The 17,500-nt window shown below is 40.4% G+C and overlaps 2 protein-coding genes across 2 annotated transcripts in view; both read left to right on the forward strand.

Annotated features, from left to right (window-relative positions):
- Positions 1 to 15,155, forward strand: part of prex1 (phosphatidylinositol-3,4,5-trisphosphate-dependent Rac exchange factor 1) — a 111,555-nt gene extending 96,400 nt beyond the window's left edge. The window contains exons 29-40 of the mRNA XM_034695807.1: positions 754 to 844; positions 1,758 to 1,886; positions 1,983 to 2,024; positions 2,917 to 3,134; positions 4,297 to 4,399; positions 7,733 to 7,876; positions 8,829 to 8,943; positions 9,699 to 9,765; positions 10,686 to 10,861; positions 11,118 to 11,220; positions 12,901 to 12,968; positions 13,069 to 15,155. Coding sequence (XP_034551698.1) covers positions 754 to 844; positions 1,758 to 1,886; positions 1,983 to 2,024; positions 2,917 to 3,134; positions 4,297 to 4,399; positions 7,733 to 7,876; positions 8,829 to 8,943; positions 9,699 to 9,765; positions 10,686 to 10,861; positions 11,118 to 11,220; positions 12,901 to 12,968; positions 13,069 to 13,111 — 1,299 coding nt within the window. The 3' untranslated portion in view covers positions 13,112 to 15,155. The remainder of the gene's footprint in view (positions 1 to 753; positions 845 to 1,757; positions 1,887 to 1,982; positions 2,025 to 2,916; positions 3,135 to 4,296; positions 4,400 to 7,732; positions 7,877 to 8,828; positions 8,944 to 9,698; positions 9,766 to 10,685; positions 10,862 to 11,117; positions 11,221 to 12,900; positions 12,969 to 13,068) is intronic.
- Positions 15,156 to 16,051: 896 nt separating this feature from the next.
- Positions 16,052 to 17,500, forward strand: part of LOC117821490 (potassium voltage-gated channel subfamily KQT member 2-like) — a 32,771-nt gene continuing 31,322 nt past the window's right edge. Inside the window, 1 exon segment of the mRNA XM_034695808.1 lies at positions 16,052 to 16,990. Within this exon segment, the coding sequence (XP_034551699.1) occupies positions 16,692 to 16,990 (299 nt within the window). The 5' untranslated portion in view covers positions 16,052 to 16,691.

Raw genomic sequence — 17,500 nt, forward strand, 5'->3', positions numbered from 1 at the left:
TTGAACTCACTGCTGAATTTGTTTCAGGATGTTTGTTCACATAAAACAAACCACTGCAGTTATTTTTATTCATAAACCAAACCTTGGAAGAAGTGAGCAATCACAAATATTTCATAACTTTAGACTCCGCCAAAAGGTTTGACAAACACTGAAACACGAACAAACACACGTCAGGGTTAAACCCCCACCACCACCACAGCCAGACCGTTTGAGCAGATGATTTTGATAGTAATCATTCAACATCTGGGCCGTGTTACCTCGAGGAGCTCTCTGTCCTCTGGTCAGGATCCTTGTTTCTCTCTCTCTAATCTTTCTCTGACGTCTTTGCTTTCTCTTCTTTCACCCCTTCTCTTTTCTCCCTCTTTTACACACTCGCATGAACACTGGTTTGCACTGGTACCCCATCCATCTTTTAATCTTGTCTTACCTTTGACTCTCACAAGGGGGGCTCTCACTTTTTTGGCTGCTTTAGTTCTTTCCACATGTAAACGGCTGCTCAGGGGGGCTCACTCAAACACAAACCTTGTTTTTAAAGCTGAAAGTCATCATCCAGAAGCTGCTGTAGTGTTTGTTTGTTTGTTTGTTGGTGTTTGTTTGTTTGAATTACTCTGAGCAGCTGAAAGAAGGAAAATAAATATTTTTTTTAGAGTATGAAAGATAAAGCACAAAGAAATCCTGATTAGTTAGCTGACAACCCATCCATGTGTATCTGTGTGTGTATTTATGTGTGTATTTCTGTATTCCTGTACACAGGTTGACTCCATAAACAGCCTCCTCAAAGGGTCTGTGATGATGAAGGCCTGTGACGAGACCAAGCACTTTTACTCTGACCACAGCCAACCAGGTACATGTTGATTTACAGTTTTAACAAAGCTACTTTGAAAGCATTGCACATTGTTTATTATTAATTTTATCAAAAATTATACTATATATGCTTCTTTCAAGAACTCTTTAACGAAACAGTTAGAATTGAATTCAGCTTAAGGTCCTACAATAGATATAAAAATGAATCATAAGCCATTTAACATAAAAGGAAAGTCTTATAAAGTCTGCGTTAAGGATTACGAGCTGGATTAATCTTTTTAATTCTCATTGGTTATATTGGACATACTGAAAGTCTACACGTGAGGAAGTTAAACCACAGCAAATCAACCCAATGAATAAATCTAGTAAAGATAAGTGGACGAAAATAGATCTAATCAATTTGTAAACAAAGGATAAAACTGACAAATGTACATATTTAAAAATAAGTTATAACCATTTAAGTGTCACATGGCATCCAAAACAATGCCACTAAATTTAAGAATTGTCAGGGTGAAGCGTTGGGTATGTGAGGTTTGGTTTTGTGTAATGTTCATGAGTTAGACACGTGCAGAGTTTAGAAAATCAAGTCCAGGTTGGATTTTTCTGCACAGGGTAGAATGTAAAACAGCATGAAGCATCTTGTATGAACATAAATAACAGTCTATGATATCTATGATTTGGCACAGGTCGAAGAGGTTTGATTAAAGTGGAAAGGTAAAAGTGAAATAAATCTGAATGAAGTTAGTTATTTTGACTTTTTAATTACACAAAAAATGGCAAAAATACCCCTTTAACAACTTAAATCACAGAATGTTTATATTTCTGTGTGCGTTCATGTTCACTGTCCAAAAGGTGAGAGGTTGTCCAGTAACCACCAACACTGACACAACAGTTACACAACATTTACTTGGAAAGTGTGCACACTCACTCATCCCTGATTTTTATGTGAGCAGAGTTCCGCCAAACAGAAGATTGGACTGCTCGATGCCGTTACATCATCCACAAGAACATCCAGGAGGACCCCTGGAACCTGCCCACCTCTATCAAAACCCTGGTGGAGAGCCTGCAGAGATTTGTGGACGGTTAGTGAAACACACATGGAGACATGCAGACGAGCACATGTGAGCGACGTGGTTATGATCAGACATCTCATCCTGTTTTTCCTTCTTCTTCTACAGATGGAAAGAACCAGCTTCTCTTGGCTCTGCTTAAGTGTACAGGTAAAGCAACATGTCTGTGTTTAAAAGAAACCAGTTTAAAAAAAGAGTAGGATGGGGAACATTAACCTTGATATACCTAGTTTTAATTTTTCATTAAGTTAAGAGATGAATTGGCGAGACAGGATTTGTAATAAGAAGCAGAGTTCTGTCCTGAGCAGCAGGAAGAGCCTCGTGACCGGAGTATTTTAAATGATTCCAACAGTTTTGAGCTCTTTACTAATGAGATCATCCATCACATGAAAAAACATCTTCATCAGGACATCTGCAGAACCTTAACACAGCTTCAAAGATGATTCAATAGCAACTAAAACATTTATTTAAAATGTCATTGATATGGTTTGTTTGGCATTTTTCAACATTTGGGAGGTCATATTTTAGTTTTGCTTCTTTCTTTTTCTTACGTTAGACTTTAAACAATGTCTGTGCACTTTTATAATAAGACAGACAGCCAGATATAACATCCCATACCATAGAGTTATTTCATTACTGCTTTATTACAAAGACATAGAGCAGATGTCTCACTGCATTTAGTTACAGATTGAGTTTAAAAGCCCTGAAAAGTCCCAAGCATGGATTTCATTAACTAGACCAGGATCAGATTCAGGCTGCGGTCGGTTGTTCTGTAAGTTTGTACAGGAATGAGGACCGGTGTCAGAGCACATGATGCTCAGAGTCACTTTGAAGTGAAGACAGTGGCAGATGGTGCTAGTTAATGGGAGATATCCTCCCAGGGGAGACAAGCTAATGGAATAAAGTCCATGTTTTGGAGCAACTCCAGCACGTACACATGTAAGAAGGGAGGTAACAGGGAGAGGTTAGGCTGCCTTACACTCATGAACTCCCTCCATCACTCTCTGACATCAACATCTCTCCCTACCTCTCCCGACACCAGATACTTCTCTGCAGTTGCGGAGGGATGTGATCTTCTGCCAGGCAGCAACGGGCGCCTTGTGCACACTGGCAGAGCAGCTGTTGGCATCACTTCGGTCCCGGTTCAACAACGCCGGAGAGTATCAGGAAGACGGCAAAGAGACCAGCAGGAAGTGGCTGGAGCAGATATCTGCCATTGGAGTTCTGCTGCATTTTCAGTCGACGCTAGCACCACATCTGGTGAGGATGTGTTTTTGTTTACAGTGATAAGGAGGAAGAATCTGGTTCAGTAACTCAGTGGTTCAGCACCCCTGACCTGCACAAAGCATATTTGCAACAAAAGAAAGGCCTGACTTAAAACTATAATACTATGATACACCATCAGTGTCTTTCTGCAGTTTTGTTTGTAGCTTTATGCTGATGTAAACAATGAAACAGACATCAACTTGTATGTTATTGCCTTTGGGGTAAAAACTTAGATCTACTTCTGTAATTTTTTGGTTTAAATGTCATCACATTGTCCACAGCAATATTCTTTTTTGTCAAAATCACAAGTCAAATATAAAAGAGGAAAATTCTACAGTAAGAGCTGGAACTTAATTGAAAAAGCAACAGAAAATAAACAATATTTAGCCTTTCATTTTAATTTAACTGATAAATTCTTACAGCTCTAAATGCATCTATAACACCAGTTGCTAGTGTACGACAGCTAACAATTACTCTAAAAAAGAATATCAAACAAATAATTCTGTTAAATGTTTAATCAACACATGCAGCAGCCTCTGGTGGGAAAAAAATGAAGCTGATTTGGAATTGCAAAAACTTTCCCAGAGAGCCCCATTATAACCCAAGTTAAAATAAAGTGAAATTCCCATTTCTGCAGCAAAATTAAACATGATTACAGCCTGGCTCATTTACTTTCTTCTTACCCACTGTAAGAGGAGGAGGTACATTTTCTAATAAATAATCTGATCAAGTATTTTAAGGCTCAGAGTAACGCATAGCTTCGTATGATTAGTGTTGTGACTGAGTTGACTAACAGGGGTGAGATGAAGCTCTGAGCCATGAGGCCAAACCTCACCTCCTCCTCTCTGCCTGTTTCTAGGTTGACTCAGGTTAGGTTAAGTTAGTTTTTCTAATATATTGATTACCATCTCTGGGCTGTAAAAAGCCTCTTCAGAGACCTATGGATGACATCACTGAGACGGCGTCCATGTTTTATTCAGTCAGTGGATCAATAAAACATGGAGGCCATTTTAACCTGATGCAGTTTTACTCTGATGAAAACATGCTTGCTGTCAGTTCGTGATGTGTTCAGGGACTTCATTGTTTTTGAACCGTTCATACAGCTGTCACCTCTTCCTGGTGTAACTTCTGAGCTTTCTTTTTTCTCCTCCTGCAGAAAGAGGAGCGCACCATGCTGGAGGACACCAAGGCGGCCCTGTTGGATTTGGACAAAGTCACTGTGTTCTTCAGGCAACTGGAGGACGAGTGTCTGGTCGCAAGTAAGAGACTCTATCAACAAAGACTGACTCTACCCATTCAAACCTCACTGCTGCTAATGAGCAGCTGTATGGTTTCTCTAACTCTGAATAAAGTTCCATTATGAGCATGTATGGTCGCTATTGAGGGTGAAATTGACATTTTTGCCGTTGCAGATTTAATTTTCTTTCAGCAGAGAGTGACTGAAAGAGGAGCTGAAACAACAGAAGCTCCATAAATCGTCTTAAACATGAGCAGAGCATGAAGTCTCTTAAGGTCTTCATTGTCTAAGTATAAAAGAAAAGACGAGTCCTTCCTGACAAACTGTTGGTGTTCATTTAAACCTTGAGCTGCTCTAAGACAGATAACATGCTGACACACATTTAGTGGAAGCAGAGGAGTAATGACCAATGTAGCTATTCTTCTCATCTATTATGGATCATAAATCAAGCTGCAAAAACACCTTCCTTTTTGGATTTGGTCTCTTCAAAGGTGCAGTAAAGGTTCACTACAGCAAGCACAATCGCAGCATCATTCTGCTCTGCATAACCTGAAGCTTAAAGAAATGATGCTGCAGCGTAACAGAGCAGTACTGAAGTGGTTGGTTTGTAGTTTGCATTCCCTCCTGGTGCTCTGCCTCCCTTCTACAGTCCCAAAAGATGCTGGTCAGGTTAAAAGCTCACTGAAATGCCTGTGGGTGTGAGTTTGTCGTGCTATTTGTCTTTGTGTCAGCTCTGTGATGAGCTGGTGACCTGTCCAGGGTCCCACCTCTCACCCAATGACAGCTGCAGCCCCCCTGTGACCCCAAATGGGAAAAGCAGTCGGGATAATGGATGGATGGATAGTTACACACGTTCAGTTTCATTTGGCAAATGAAGGCATAGGTTTTTCTTTTATAAGATAATTTGCTCGTGCTTGCTAGTAGCTATCTTGTTAAGGCTCCTTGCTTGCAAACTAGTGACCTGTGATAGTGGAGCTTTGCAGGAGACCCTCAAGTAGGCCAGGAAACATGTCTGCATTGTGTGAAAAACTACAGCTAGTGCGATGTTGGCAGGTTCCTGTAATCGGTGGCTTTATTGTCTATGATCTCTAATCTGATTTGAATGTTTTGTATGTAATTTTAGAATTTTGTTTTATTGCTTCATCGTTTTCTTTTTTTTTTGGACCTCTGCTTTTTATTCTAACTATAGTCCCCTTCAGTCTTCCACAACACCACTGTGTGGGAGTACGCATCAGTGTACCTTACATTTAAACCCTTGTACTACTCTCTTAAATACACATTTGTGAGCTTCATGTAGTAAATGCTGGGGTGGATAAATACTCTTTCAGAGCATAGACTATTTCATGGTTTGCATGTTTCTGTCCTTCCACTCAGCTCAGGGTTGGAGCGTTTCTTTCAGGAGCAGCACTGAGGATGCACACAGGTCATTCACAGCGGGCATTGTGTAAATCTTGACATGACCGTGTGCATAAAGTTTAGGACCCCGGCGTGTTCGTGCCTTTTATTCACATCAGTATCTGTATTCAGTGAAAGTGCTGCAGGCTACCTAAAGCCTTAAAGCCAGCGGATACAAAGGGATGACTGCATCCTGAATCAGTTCTCTTTTCAGCAGTCTCAATATGGGCGGCAGAGATTGGAGCTCAAAGGAAAAGCACATCAAGCACTTCCCATTTTAGGAGGCAAAGCTCTGGATGAAGCAGGGATCTGAGTTTATGGGTTCACACTCTGCAGCAGAAGTATTTAGTGTAACACATGCATGTATTGTGCACAAATGTGAAAACCTTTGATGCAAAGAAATTAGTTTTTAACCAAACACATTTGCTGAAGCTGCATGTTACACTCAGACAGCTGCAGTGCAGGTGGATGGTTAGTGGCGGCAGCATCCATTGGGCAGTATTGATTTGTGTAGAGCATCTTAAGCATGATGGGAGCTATACTGGATAAGGTGAGGGTCTCGTAAGCACCATAGAGCCAGAAGCCCCTGAGTTCAGCCTTAAGGGTCACAGCCAATTCCACGGGATTATGGTTTGATGGATTCTGTGGAAAAGAGCGCTGACCCCACAGGTTGTACATTAAAGGTCATCTTTTCCATTTTCTGAGAATTACTCATGAGCCACAAGACTTCTAAATAATTACTACTCATGAAATGTTTGTAGGATCAGAAATCTGAACATCACTACTCACAGCTGATACTGTAATTACTGTTTTTTAAAAGACAGATTAAAAACATCAGGTAGTCAATTACATGTTGCAAAGTCTTCATGGTCCTGTATCATGGAATAAGGATTTTCACAAATCTCATGGAGTTTTGTTGAGTCATGTCATTTTTCCATTACTGTACACTCTGGGGCAGAGTTCAAGTAAAAATTAGGTAATGCTGGAGACACAGTGAGTTCTCCACAGTCACTTCTGGAGTTTCTTACATAAATACAGCCAACTGTGTTCAGAAAAATCAAGTTAACATCATAAATGATTGAAGCTGCTGCATAATGGAGGCGCACTTTTAAAATGTAAGAGGGGTTACTCTGACATTTAATGAGTAACCTTATTATAGGGCTGACAAAGAACTAGTTCTGCAATTGCTCTGCTAAAAAATGTTAAAAATTGGGCGATGAAGCTGAAACATTGTTGTAGTGGGACAGTTTGGCTGTCAGCCAGTTGACGTGGTTGGCTGGTTGCAGACTCAGATTGTCTAGAGTGACATGCATTGATCTGATTTGTGGATAGGAGATGGAGTATCTTCAAACCAGTTAAAAATTACTGATCTAATAAACGGCTTGTAAGCAAATCTACTCTTAATGGGACTGACTTTGCTCAAAATCCTCCCAGTGGCTTTGCTGACCCACATTCTGTGGAAGTCGACCAAAGAAGTCCTTCCTGCATAGAGAGGAGATATTGCAACAGATCAATGAAGATTCAATGTTACAGCTTTCTATATCAAATATCACCTTTTTGTTATCAACAACAATTTAATTGTTTACTTTCCTCAATAACTTTAAAGCATCACAGCAACATTACTTTATGATTTAGTCATGTAACACCATTTCATTACTCACTTACTGTGCTGCTTTTCATACCACTGGGAAACCTGCTGTTAAACAGCTTCAGACTGTGGACATTTTATCAGTAGATGTTTTAATAATACACATTTAAAGTGATCGACAGCAACACATCGGATCCCCTTGTCTGCCCTTACGCTTCTCTGATGTGCCATTATTAATGATTTAGTCTCTGTGAGAGGTTTGCAAAACAAAACCATTTCCAGTTATGATCATTTGTTCAGCAGCACAAACAGCCAAGAGTGTAAAAGCACAGTCTAGTTAATGTCTCCTTTCGCTGTGTTTGTGTATTGCAGACACACCAGTGTGTTACCAGGTGGAGGGCAGCCGACAGGCCCTGAGGGTCACTCTGTACCTGGACAGCTGTCACTTCAGCGAGCTGCCCAGTCGACTACAAAACGGAGGCAGCCTCAAACTCCACACTATCCTTTTCACCAGAGGTAAGATGGAGAGAAAGAAAATCAGAAAATTATTTCTCAGGTGTAAACGAGTGGGGATGGCATTACAAACCCAAGTCGATAGGGACTGTCTTTTTTTTAAAATATCAAACATGAACTTTATGAATAATTTAAGATCAAGCAAAATGTGTTTTTCTTTGGGGTAAATTGTAGGAGGGTTAAATGGAACACCAAGGACATAAAAACTCACATATATCAATTTCCTTAGATAAGATATTATAAAAAGAACGCTCAGCCTCTGTCTCTGTTATGCAGACACATTCACTGATAGCTCCGATGCTCTTATTAAATTATATTGACGGCTTTTATTGGCCATCTGAACCACCCCTGCTTCACATTCTCCTCTGCTGCCATGCTTCTTTAATCCTTCATCAGTCTCAGCTGGCCTGGTATGAATGAACAGCATTATGCATCATGTCTGTCTGCCAAATAGCCTTTAATTTTCACAGACAAGTGCCAGTTGGAACACTAACCCAATAAGAGAGCTTATATTGCTCTCATTGACTTACATTTAGAGCAAAGTGCTGGAACAAAGGCCTGGAGCAGGGCCGTGGATGACATGTGTGGAGGAACATTGCCACCTACTGATAAATTGTCTACATTGCAGGCTGGAGGAAGTGTTTTTTTATGTGTGTGAGAGAGTGGGTGGCCATATCTGTGTGCATCATATGTCCTTATGAACAACACAAATTCTACTAAGTGTAGAAATTAAGGGCCACAAAGTCCAAGAAATATCATTGAATGGTTGTAGTTAGGATTACATTTAAGGATGGGGCTGGATTGTAAAGATTTGGTGTCCAGAGTAAACATGTTTTTGTTTTAGTCTAGAGGAAAATATAGATGTTTTACAAGGCAAGGGGTTAAAGTGTGATACGATCATGTACTTATATGCCCATGTGTGTCGATCCTAATGCCTCCTGTGTGTTTTGTCCAGCACTGGAGCGTCCAGAGGGAGTGTCCCCGCAGGACTACGTAGACATGGAGGAGTTCCAGCAGCGCACCAACGCTGTCTCACTCGAGAGGGTCAAGGCCTACTACCGCAGACTCAGGTCTGCTATGCTACACTGCATCACAGCCCTCCAGCGGCTTACTCACTAGCACTCAGGATAGATTTCACCTTAAAGCGAGAGTTCACCCTGTGGTGTTGCATAAGCCAGCAGAAAGTACGCTGCGACAACTGTTTTACTTTAACTTCAAGTTTTTTCAAGGTTTAGACTTTTTCAAGGTGAGAACTGGATCATTAATCAAAACCGATCTCGAAAACAGTACCAGGTCTACAAACAGCATTTAGAGGGGCTCATTTAGTAATGGATAATGGTTCCTTTGGGTCTCTTGTTATTCTAACATCAGCATGTGCAGTTGTACAGAGAGATTCTGTAGGTCTGAAACAAGCTGATTTATTAAGATTCTGTCAAGACACATTTAGTTAAATCTCTGTTTCAAAAGAAAGAAAGAAAGAAAGAAAGATCATGATTTTCTTAAATATATGTAAAGATAAGATGCTTAGAGGACAGTGTTCTCACTAAACCTCATGTATATTTAAAATGTGAACCTCTTATGAAGCATTTTAATTTGATACAGTCCAGATTTACATGTCACCCTTTCACGCTCATTCCCATGACTCATGCAGCATCAATAAATGATGGAATACAGTATGTACTGTAGCAGATGCATATTCTATAAAGTGATGTACTCTGCATGACTCAGCTCTCACCCAGTCTGAGTCACAGGAGAAAAATCTCTACATTTCCAAACAAGATGGAGAGTTTTTCAAACTGAAATAGATATGTTCTCGTCCTAACAGGGCTTTCTATTTGGAGAAGTCCAACCTCCCTACAGACTCCAGCACCACAGCAATGAAGATAGACCAGGTAAATATACATGTGCTGTGATATACTCTCTGTGCACTGCCTATGTGGTCTTTGATTTAGAACCTGTAACCTGTTCTTGTGACATAAGTCCATTTTTTATATAATGTTGTAACTAAATATAAATGCAAGCACAGATACTGGGCCTTGAAGTTAGAGACCTTCGACCAAGCATTTCAAAAGTAAGATAAACTGGCAACCCGTTCCTCCACTGGAAATCTCTCCCCCACTTCCACTAGCTTAGCAAGACTCCCCTATTAACTTCAACTAACCTAGACATTGACTGTATTATTAGTGTACTTATTTAATCATGCCTCTATTTGAGTCCAAGCCAAGATTAGATAGAAAACCGTAGAGTCCAAAGATGGCTGTAGCTGAAATAGATTCTAGTGAATTAACCTGATTAAAAACACCGTAGCTTTGATTCGTAGATTTTGTTTGTTCTCAGATTTTCACTCTCGTTGAGAAATGTCTGCAAAGAGTTCAACCTCTTTGTGTTATTTTTGATTGTTTTCTTTGTGTTTCTGCTGTTGGTCCATCTTAACAAGTCAGTCTAATTATTCCATCCATCCATTATCTTGACCGCTTATCCCATTAGGGGTCATGGGGGGCTGGAGCCTATCCCAGCTGGCTTTGGGCGGAAGGCAGGGTACACCCTGGACAGGTCGCCAACCCATCACAGGGCTAGTCTAATTATTCCTTGTTTTTTTACTCTTTTGCTCCTGAATTAAAAAACTTCTCTGTAACATGTTGGACTTCTGCTGTCATTCTGACACATATCCAAACAAAATTGCCAGAAATTAGTTTTTAAAAAGGAAACGGGTAACTTTTCCCTGAAATAGTTTCCTAAAATGACTTGATAAGATGGCACATCACATGAGAGGTTCCCTGACCCTCCCTGACTTTCACTCTCCCTGTCACAGTTGCTGCGGCCTCTCAACACCCTGGACGATCTTTGCCGACTGATGCAATCTTACGTCAACGTGCGGCCGAACGCCCAGGGTCACCCGTCAGGTGTCAGCGTACTGTGCGTGTCCTCTGAGCTGTGTAACCGTCTGGGAGCTTGCCACATCACCATGTGTTCTACAGGCATGCAGAGGTCAGCCTGGCTTAGAGCCACCTACATTATACTGCTTGTGTGATATCATCAGTGTGTCAGCTGGAATAAAGACTAACACAGTGCAGACAGAGTGGATGACATGCTCCACTGGACCTCCAAAGTGCTGCCTTGTCTCATTGTCTGAATTAATTTCTACCTTGAGGTGTTGAGTGGGTGAAAATGTGGACTGTCCCATCAGTGTGTTTGTTCTAAAGGTCCTCACAGGTCTCACCTTTGCCTTTTCTATTCTTTGCAGATGTACCTTTAGCGTGACACTGGAGCAAGCGATGATCTTAGCAAGAAACCATGGCCTCATGCCGCGCTGCATCATGCAAACCATGGATATAATGCGCAAACAGGTAAAGCTCAGACCAGATCCCAGACTGAGGCTCAGGATTGTGGCCTCCCTAAAAAACCTAAGTTTATACAGAGTTTATCGTTTCAGAGGAAGTTTTATTGGACTTAAACTCTGAGACTCCAGGGTCCTCAGGGAAGCAATTTGTAGTACAGTACAAAACATAGAGACACATTAAAACAAATCAATAAGACAAGAATCCTCTACAGAAGCAGCAGTATGGCAAATGTCATCACTGTCCAGAGAGACTTATTGTCCTGTGTATGGTTTGTCTTCAGCAGCAATCATAAATATGAGGTGTATGTCAATTACTGTACACCAACTTTTCATATTCTGTCTACTTACGACTAAAACCTAATGAGTACACTCCAGTCCCCTGCGTTCCTCCACATCCTTTGGTCCATGTATTTCCCCAGACTCCCTGTGGCTTTGCATTTTGTTTAATTATTAAGTCACTGCCAGGGGAATAAATTAGTTTTTGCTCTGTTGGTTCTGATTTTAAAGTGGATGAGATGTATCCAAGCTGATCTTTTCTGTCCCTCAGTCAGTCGGCTGAGTCAGATACAGCTGGTTTATATACATAAGCGTGATGCTGCTCCATTTTGCTGCAGGTCTTCACAATATTTGCTTGTTGGTTTTGTGCATTGTTTCAGAATGGTTATAACATCATTATAACACCTAAAGGTTTATCAGTAATTCAGTAATGTCAGAATTGTATCATCAAAGTTTGAAAAACTATGCTGCAGGTCACCACAATGCATCTACAACAACCTGTAAGATAAGATATTGTTAAGTGTTACAGCAGCACAGCAAAACAGTATATATATATATATATATATATATATATATATATATATAGTAAACAAGAGCATATAAAGAGCTATTATTAAAAAGTTATTAGCAATTAAAATTAAAGAAAGTAAAATAAGCATATTTTAAGAAAGTATATACACAACTAAATAAGTCAATTTACATATATTTACAAAACCATTGATGCAGTGAAAAATGTGTGCAGACTAGTAACATGGGTTAAAAACAATGTACAGATCTGAGAAGCTAGGTAGAAAAACGTATTGCACATGTTAGGAGAGGGATGAAGTAATAATGTATTGACTATGTAAGGAAGTAAAACGACTGAGTTGAGTAGTAAAAATCAGTTATCAGTCAATATTAATTATATTAGTAAAGCTTTCTTTTCTGATACTGCAATGTAGCACGGTCCATTAAATGTATTTAAATCAAATACTCCCTGCATTTCCTGTTCTCTGCAGCCGTGTCTTCTAATAAAGCTGAAAATACCTGAAAATTAACATTCAAACAAAAAACTTGTATATTTAATCTTAAACTCTTCTTCTCTTTCATGCAGAGTAGCTGGCAGATCTCAGGACAATGATGCAGCAGAACATATAGTTACTGCTTTATTAGTTTTTGAATCAACAGTTTTTTTTTCCTCCTGAGTGATGATTACAAATGATGACAGTCTGAAAGTTTGAAAGACTAACTTCAGAGAATTACATTGAATATTACAGAAGCACTCAACCCAGACAAGAGTACACTTAATCTACATCTCAACCAGGAATTCATCAATAATTTATAATAATTGAATAAAGTTTAAAATAACTCACACTTGTGGTAAAATCTTGTTGTGTACTGTAAAGCTAAAAGCTGTTTTCTCTTCTAACAGGGGGCAAGAGTTGAGCTCTCTGCCAAAAATCGCAAGGTGATGGACGAGATGCCTTCATCATTCCCAAGGTAGAGTAGAAAACGACTTCCAGACACCTCTTTCCACACAGTCATTATTACTTTATAGACAAGGCAGATCCCCCTCATTAAAACGGTTCTCTTTCCTAAGGCTCTTCAAGCTGTGTTTGCCACCCTCAGACGGGGACCTCTAAGAAAGCTGTCGCTTCATCAGGCGGAGAACTCGTCAAAGAAATGTTGAAAAGGAAGACACCATGAGAGATGACAGCCACAAAAGACACTGCCAGTGGAAACACTTTTGTCCCGACTGTCCTACTGCCCCAGTTACACACAGGGATCATTCCACCAGGGGTGTCAGGAGAGTCTTCAATGCAAGCTAAACAAGACTGCTCAAATATTAGTTATCGCAGACCAACAGTGAGACTGATGCAGCCTGAGGCTCAAGACCAGATGTGAACTGTTAAACTGGGATTCAGCCCAGATAGAAGTATTATTGCTTTTGCTGTCTGTCTACACAAAGCTGACATGAATGACTTGAAAAGAGGTGCAAAATATTCACAACATCATTTCAAAAGAGGCTCTGGTGAAGGCCTCAGAAAGAAGACATCCACAGTGACTATGCTCTTACTATTAACTGGATTAACCAAACTACCTGTAGCAAACTGTCTCCTGAATGCCGATACTATCCATGCTGCCTTGGACTGCAACTCCAGAGAGCTGCCTCTTTCTCTGTTCAGGCTCTGGGAGTTCTCCGAGGCTTGATGCCTGGATCCCGAGTGAAGTAGTTAGCTGGCTGAATAGATGCAGAAAGTCAAAGTATAGACAGAGAGATGCAAGTAGGGATTGAGGGATGATTGAAAAGATGGATGATACAAGCAGGGGGTAGCCCTTTTTTAAGCCTGTTGCATGTGGTTTCTGTGCAATTACTGTAGGTTTAGTGTGAGTACTGTATTACTGCACTATATGAAGGATAGTTATTTATTGTGTCTGGAAGGAGCGTTTTTATCCCTCACTTATTCTATATCAGGTATTAAAGAATCTAAAAGCATTCCAGCCTAAGTATTGAACAGTATTTAAAGGACCAAGGCATGTCATTTTTTAGACGTACCTGCTTGTGTGTTTTATTTATGTATGGACTTTTATCATGTCAGGAAGTGTTACATTGATCTTCAGGGAGAGCAAGGGAGGGACAGAAGCTAGCTGATCAGAATCTAGACAAAGGTAGCTAAAGCAAACTATACGAGGCTGCTTGTCAATCAGCAGCTAATTAAAGGTTGGTCAATTGAATCATTGTTAAATTATTAATATATTAATTCAAATGTTCTAGTTGAAGGATTGCCCTCTGTTAACCAAGACTTGATCTGATTTTTAAATTAGTTTTTACGTCGTCTTGGGTCTTTTTACTGTAGGTATTAAAATGAGCACAATGCTTGGTCCGTTCAAGTTGCAGTGTTAGCAAAAAGTACTGTAAACAGTTTGTGGATGACATAAACAAAGGGATCGTTTCGGGATTGAAACACGGTAACTTTATTTTCTCATTTTAATCTCTTGTACATACAAACTGTAACAATGTCAGAGAAGAAGGTAGGACGTGTCTTACAGCAGCATTGTAATGCTATAAATTAAATCGGATTATTTTTATGGATGTAATCTAGCAAACAAAGCATTTTTATTCATCTGAGCAGAAGCTGTTTTTCCTTGCTGAGTGTAACCTCACTGACAACTTATTGCTTTCGACTGTTATAAAGACAGACATGCATCAAGAGCCAGTCTTGACATGCTGCATTCATTAAGCAGATCCCTTAGACCTTTTTATTTATTTAAAAGCTGTCTGGTTCCAGAAAAGCATCCTCAAATATGCATACTTCTGCACAAGCATGGCCACTGTTAAAAGACTCTGCTTATATTTGTATTGTTTTAATTTCCCCTGTCAAATTTGGTCTTAGTCTGAGATGTGTACATTGTGTAAAACCAGGATGCAGCATTAGTTACAATAGTCTGGTTTAAATATTTGTTACCAGTTTCAATTAGCTAATGACTGCAGCATGTTGGTGTAGCTGGACAAACAAAACTGTCACTGATTACACATTATTACATTATTCTAATGTTTTTGTATATACTTTATTTGCAATTTTATGTTGCTTGAAAATAACTGTACAAAGGATCTTTGTTGAATCTTTCTAAAATTATCATTGTAAATGCAATCTTAACAAGATAGTAAATAAAATGTTCACAGTACGATGATGTTGTTCACTCAAACAGAAGGGTTGGCAAGCTGGGATCTAACAGAGGACATAATGTCCGGTGTAGAAATGAGAACACACACAGTTGTCGTGGATTCTCTTTTGTCAGTACTGTTTTTTTCCTAATACTTATCTTGTGATTTTCCTGCTTTACAACTTGTCCTGTTTAGGCTCGTGCTGCTTTTGGTCCACTATATTTGACTTAATTATTGTGTCAGAAGTGTCAGACCATAACTGCCTGCATGCACCATGTCAGCTGGCTGTGACTGAGTGCAGCTGCATGTGGAAATAAAGCACCACAGGCTGAAGAGGTGTATTCTATCTGCATTAAATTTGCTTGTGGTTACATCAAAAGAATAAGCCCAACCAGTATATCTGTGGGCTGATATGGGCCTAATACAGATGGTATTTGCATGGAACTTATAGTGCAGGAAACAGTCATTATGATGTTAATCTAGTTTGTTAATGCAATCCATAGTTTACAGTCCTCTGAAGTGTTTGTAGAACATGTTACAGACCAATACAAACAAAGCAGTATTTTTTGTTTATTTACAGTTGTGCTCCATTAGTGCACAATCCACAAAGGTAAAAGGTCACTTCTTTTCAGCTAAGTATTCACTTTGAATCGACCCCTACGTTTGTTATCTGTCAATATTTCCACCAGAGAATCTGTATCAGTCTCAAACATCCTATATTGATCGGTCTCTTGTACATATGCTCACATCCTGCACTTAGCTAACATGATTCCTATCACAGAGAAATTAAATTTAATCACAGCACATTCATCGTTATTAGTCATTATCTTCCTCTACAGTTTGCTGCATAAGAATCTACACTCTTGTCTAGCCAAAGGGCTGCGATGTCTGAAATGTCGTGTTATGAGAGGGGGAATATGTCTACTACCATTACTCCATCGGGGACTGCAAACCTTAAAGACACAGCCTGACAAAGTGTTAGGTGCCCATTACTCTAAAGGAAGAAAGCAGCACGTGTGAATATTGCATGAAGCACAAACTGGAAGTCATTTCTGCAGCTTTTCAGTTGGTAGGACCTGAGAGAAGAGGGTGGAAGGTTATATCAGGATATATTTTTTGAAAAGGGGCACTTATAATCACAAAGAACTTGTTTAGACAGCAATGCCTCAAACTGACAACCCCAGCCAAGGTTTTACTGCTCTAGAAAAACGACTGGTTGCATGTCTGGGTAGACTTTGAAGTGAAGTAATTTCTGGGCCATTAGCTAGATTGCAGACAAATTGCTGATGGCAAACGTGATTGGACTGTGGAGTGAAAATCTGAACCATTTCTCTCATTGATATGTTCGTCTAACAGCCGGAAGGGGCTAAGGTAAAAGCATACAGTGTGCAGTTTCTCGTGGCTATTGCAATTGGTTTTATAGGGACCGACACCGACTGCATCCTCCAGCAGTAGCAGCAGCAGCAGCAGCAGCAGCACACACCCCTCAGCACCGGTGATGCATCCCCGCGGCAAGGACACGGACAACTCCTCGTCAGAGTCGTCTCGACTTTAGAATGGGGAAGAAATCTCTCAACGGTGGGGTTTACCCAACTCAAGCCGGAGAGAAGAAGCACAAAGTCGGCTTTGTTGGATTGGACCCTGGAGCTCCGGAATCCAGCAGGGATGGGGCGCTGCTCATTGCGGGTTCTGAAAGCACCAAGCGGAACAGCATCCTCTGCAGACCGAGGTCCAGCATCTCCGGAGGTAGACCCAGACCGTCGAAGAAAAATGCCAGCTATCGGAAACTACAGAATTTCCTCTACAATGCTTTGGAGAGACCGCGGGGATGGGCGTTCATATACCACGCTTATGTGTAAGTGATGCATGTTGATTCTGTCATCCTGGCCTTTTACTTTGCTTTGACTGTGTCGTGATTGTAGATCGGGCTTATGTGGAGTTATTTGTCTACAAAAATGATCACGATCAGATGCTGCATTGTAGAGTTCAGCCTTGTCATGCTGCCAAGCTGCTCTAGCTATAGGAGGGGTATCACTTCACCTGCAGAACTCCTGCTACAACTCTGCAACTCATGCTTATGTACTGGCATTTTGGCAGATTGACGTGTATCAGTTTAAGTGTTGACATTGATGTAGGACATACAAAATGTGTACACGCTCCAGTTTTTAGAGTTGCCATGTGTTGCGGCAGCATTGCGTTTCAGCACCGCGGTGTGTGGACAGCTCTGCGCCGCATCAGTACTTTCACTAATTGACGTTGCAGTCCAGCTCCGCACAGTCATGTGGACTCTACTACTTTCAGTAAATGTGCAAGCAAAGGGAGTATCCTGGATGTCACAGCTTCTTGGCTCTAGAAAATGCTACTC

Source organism: Notolabrus celidotus, chromosome 11 (assembly GCF_009762535.1).
Source record: "Notolabrus celidotus isolate fNotCel1 chromosome 11, fNotCel1.pri, whole genome shotgun sequence".
Classification (NCBI taxonomy): domain Eukaryota; kingdom Metazoa; phylum Chordata; class Actinopteri; order Labriformes; family Labridae; genus Notolabrus; species Notolabrus celidotus.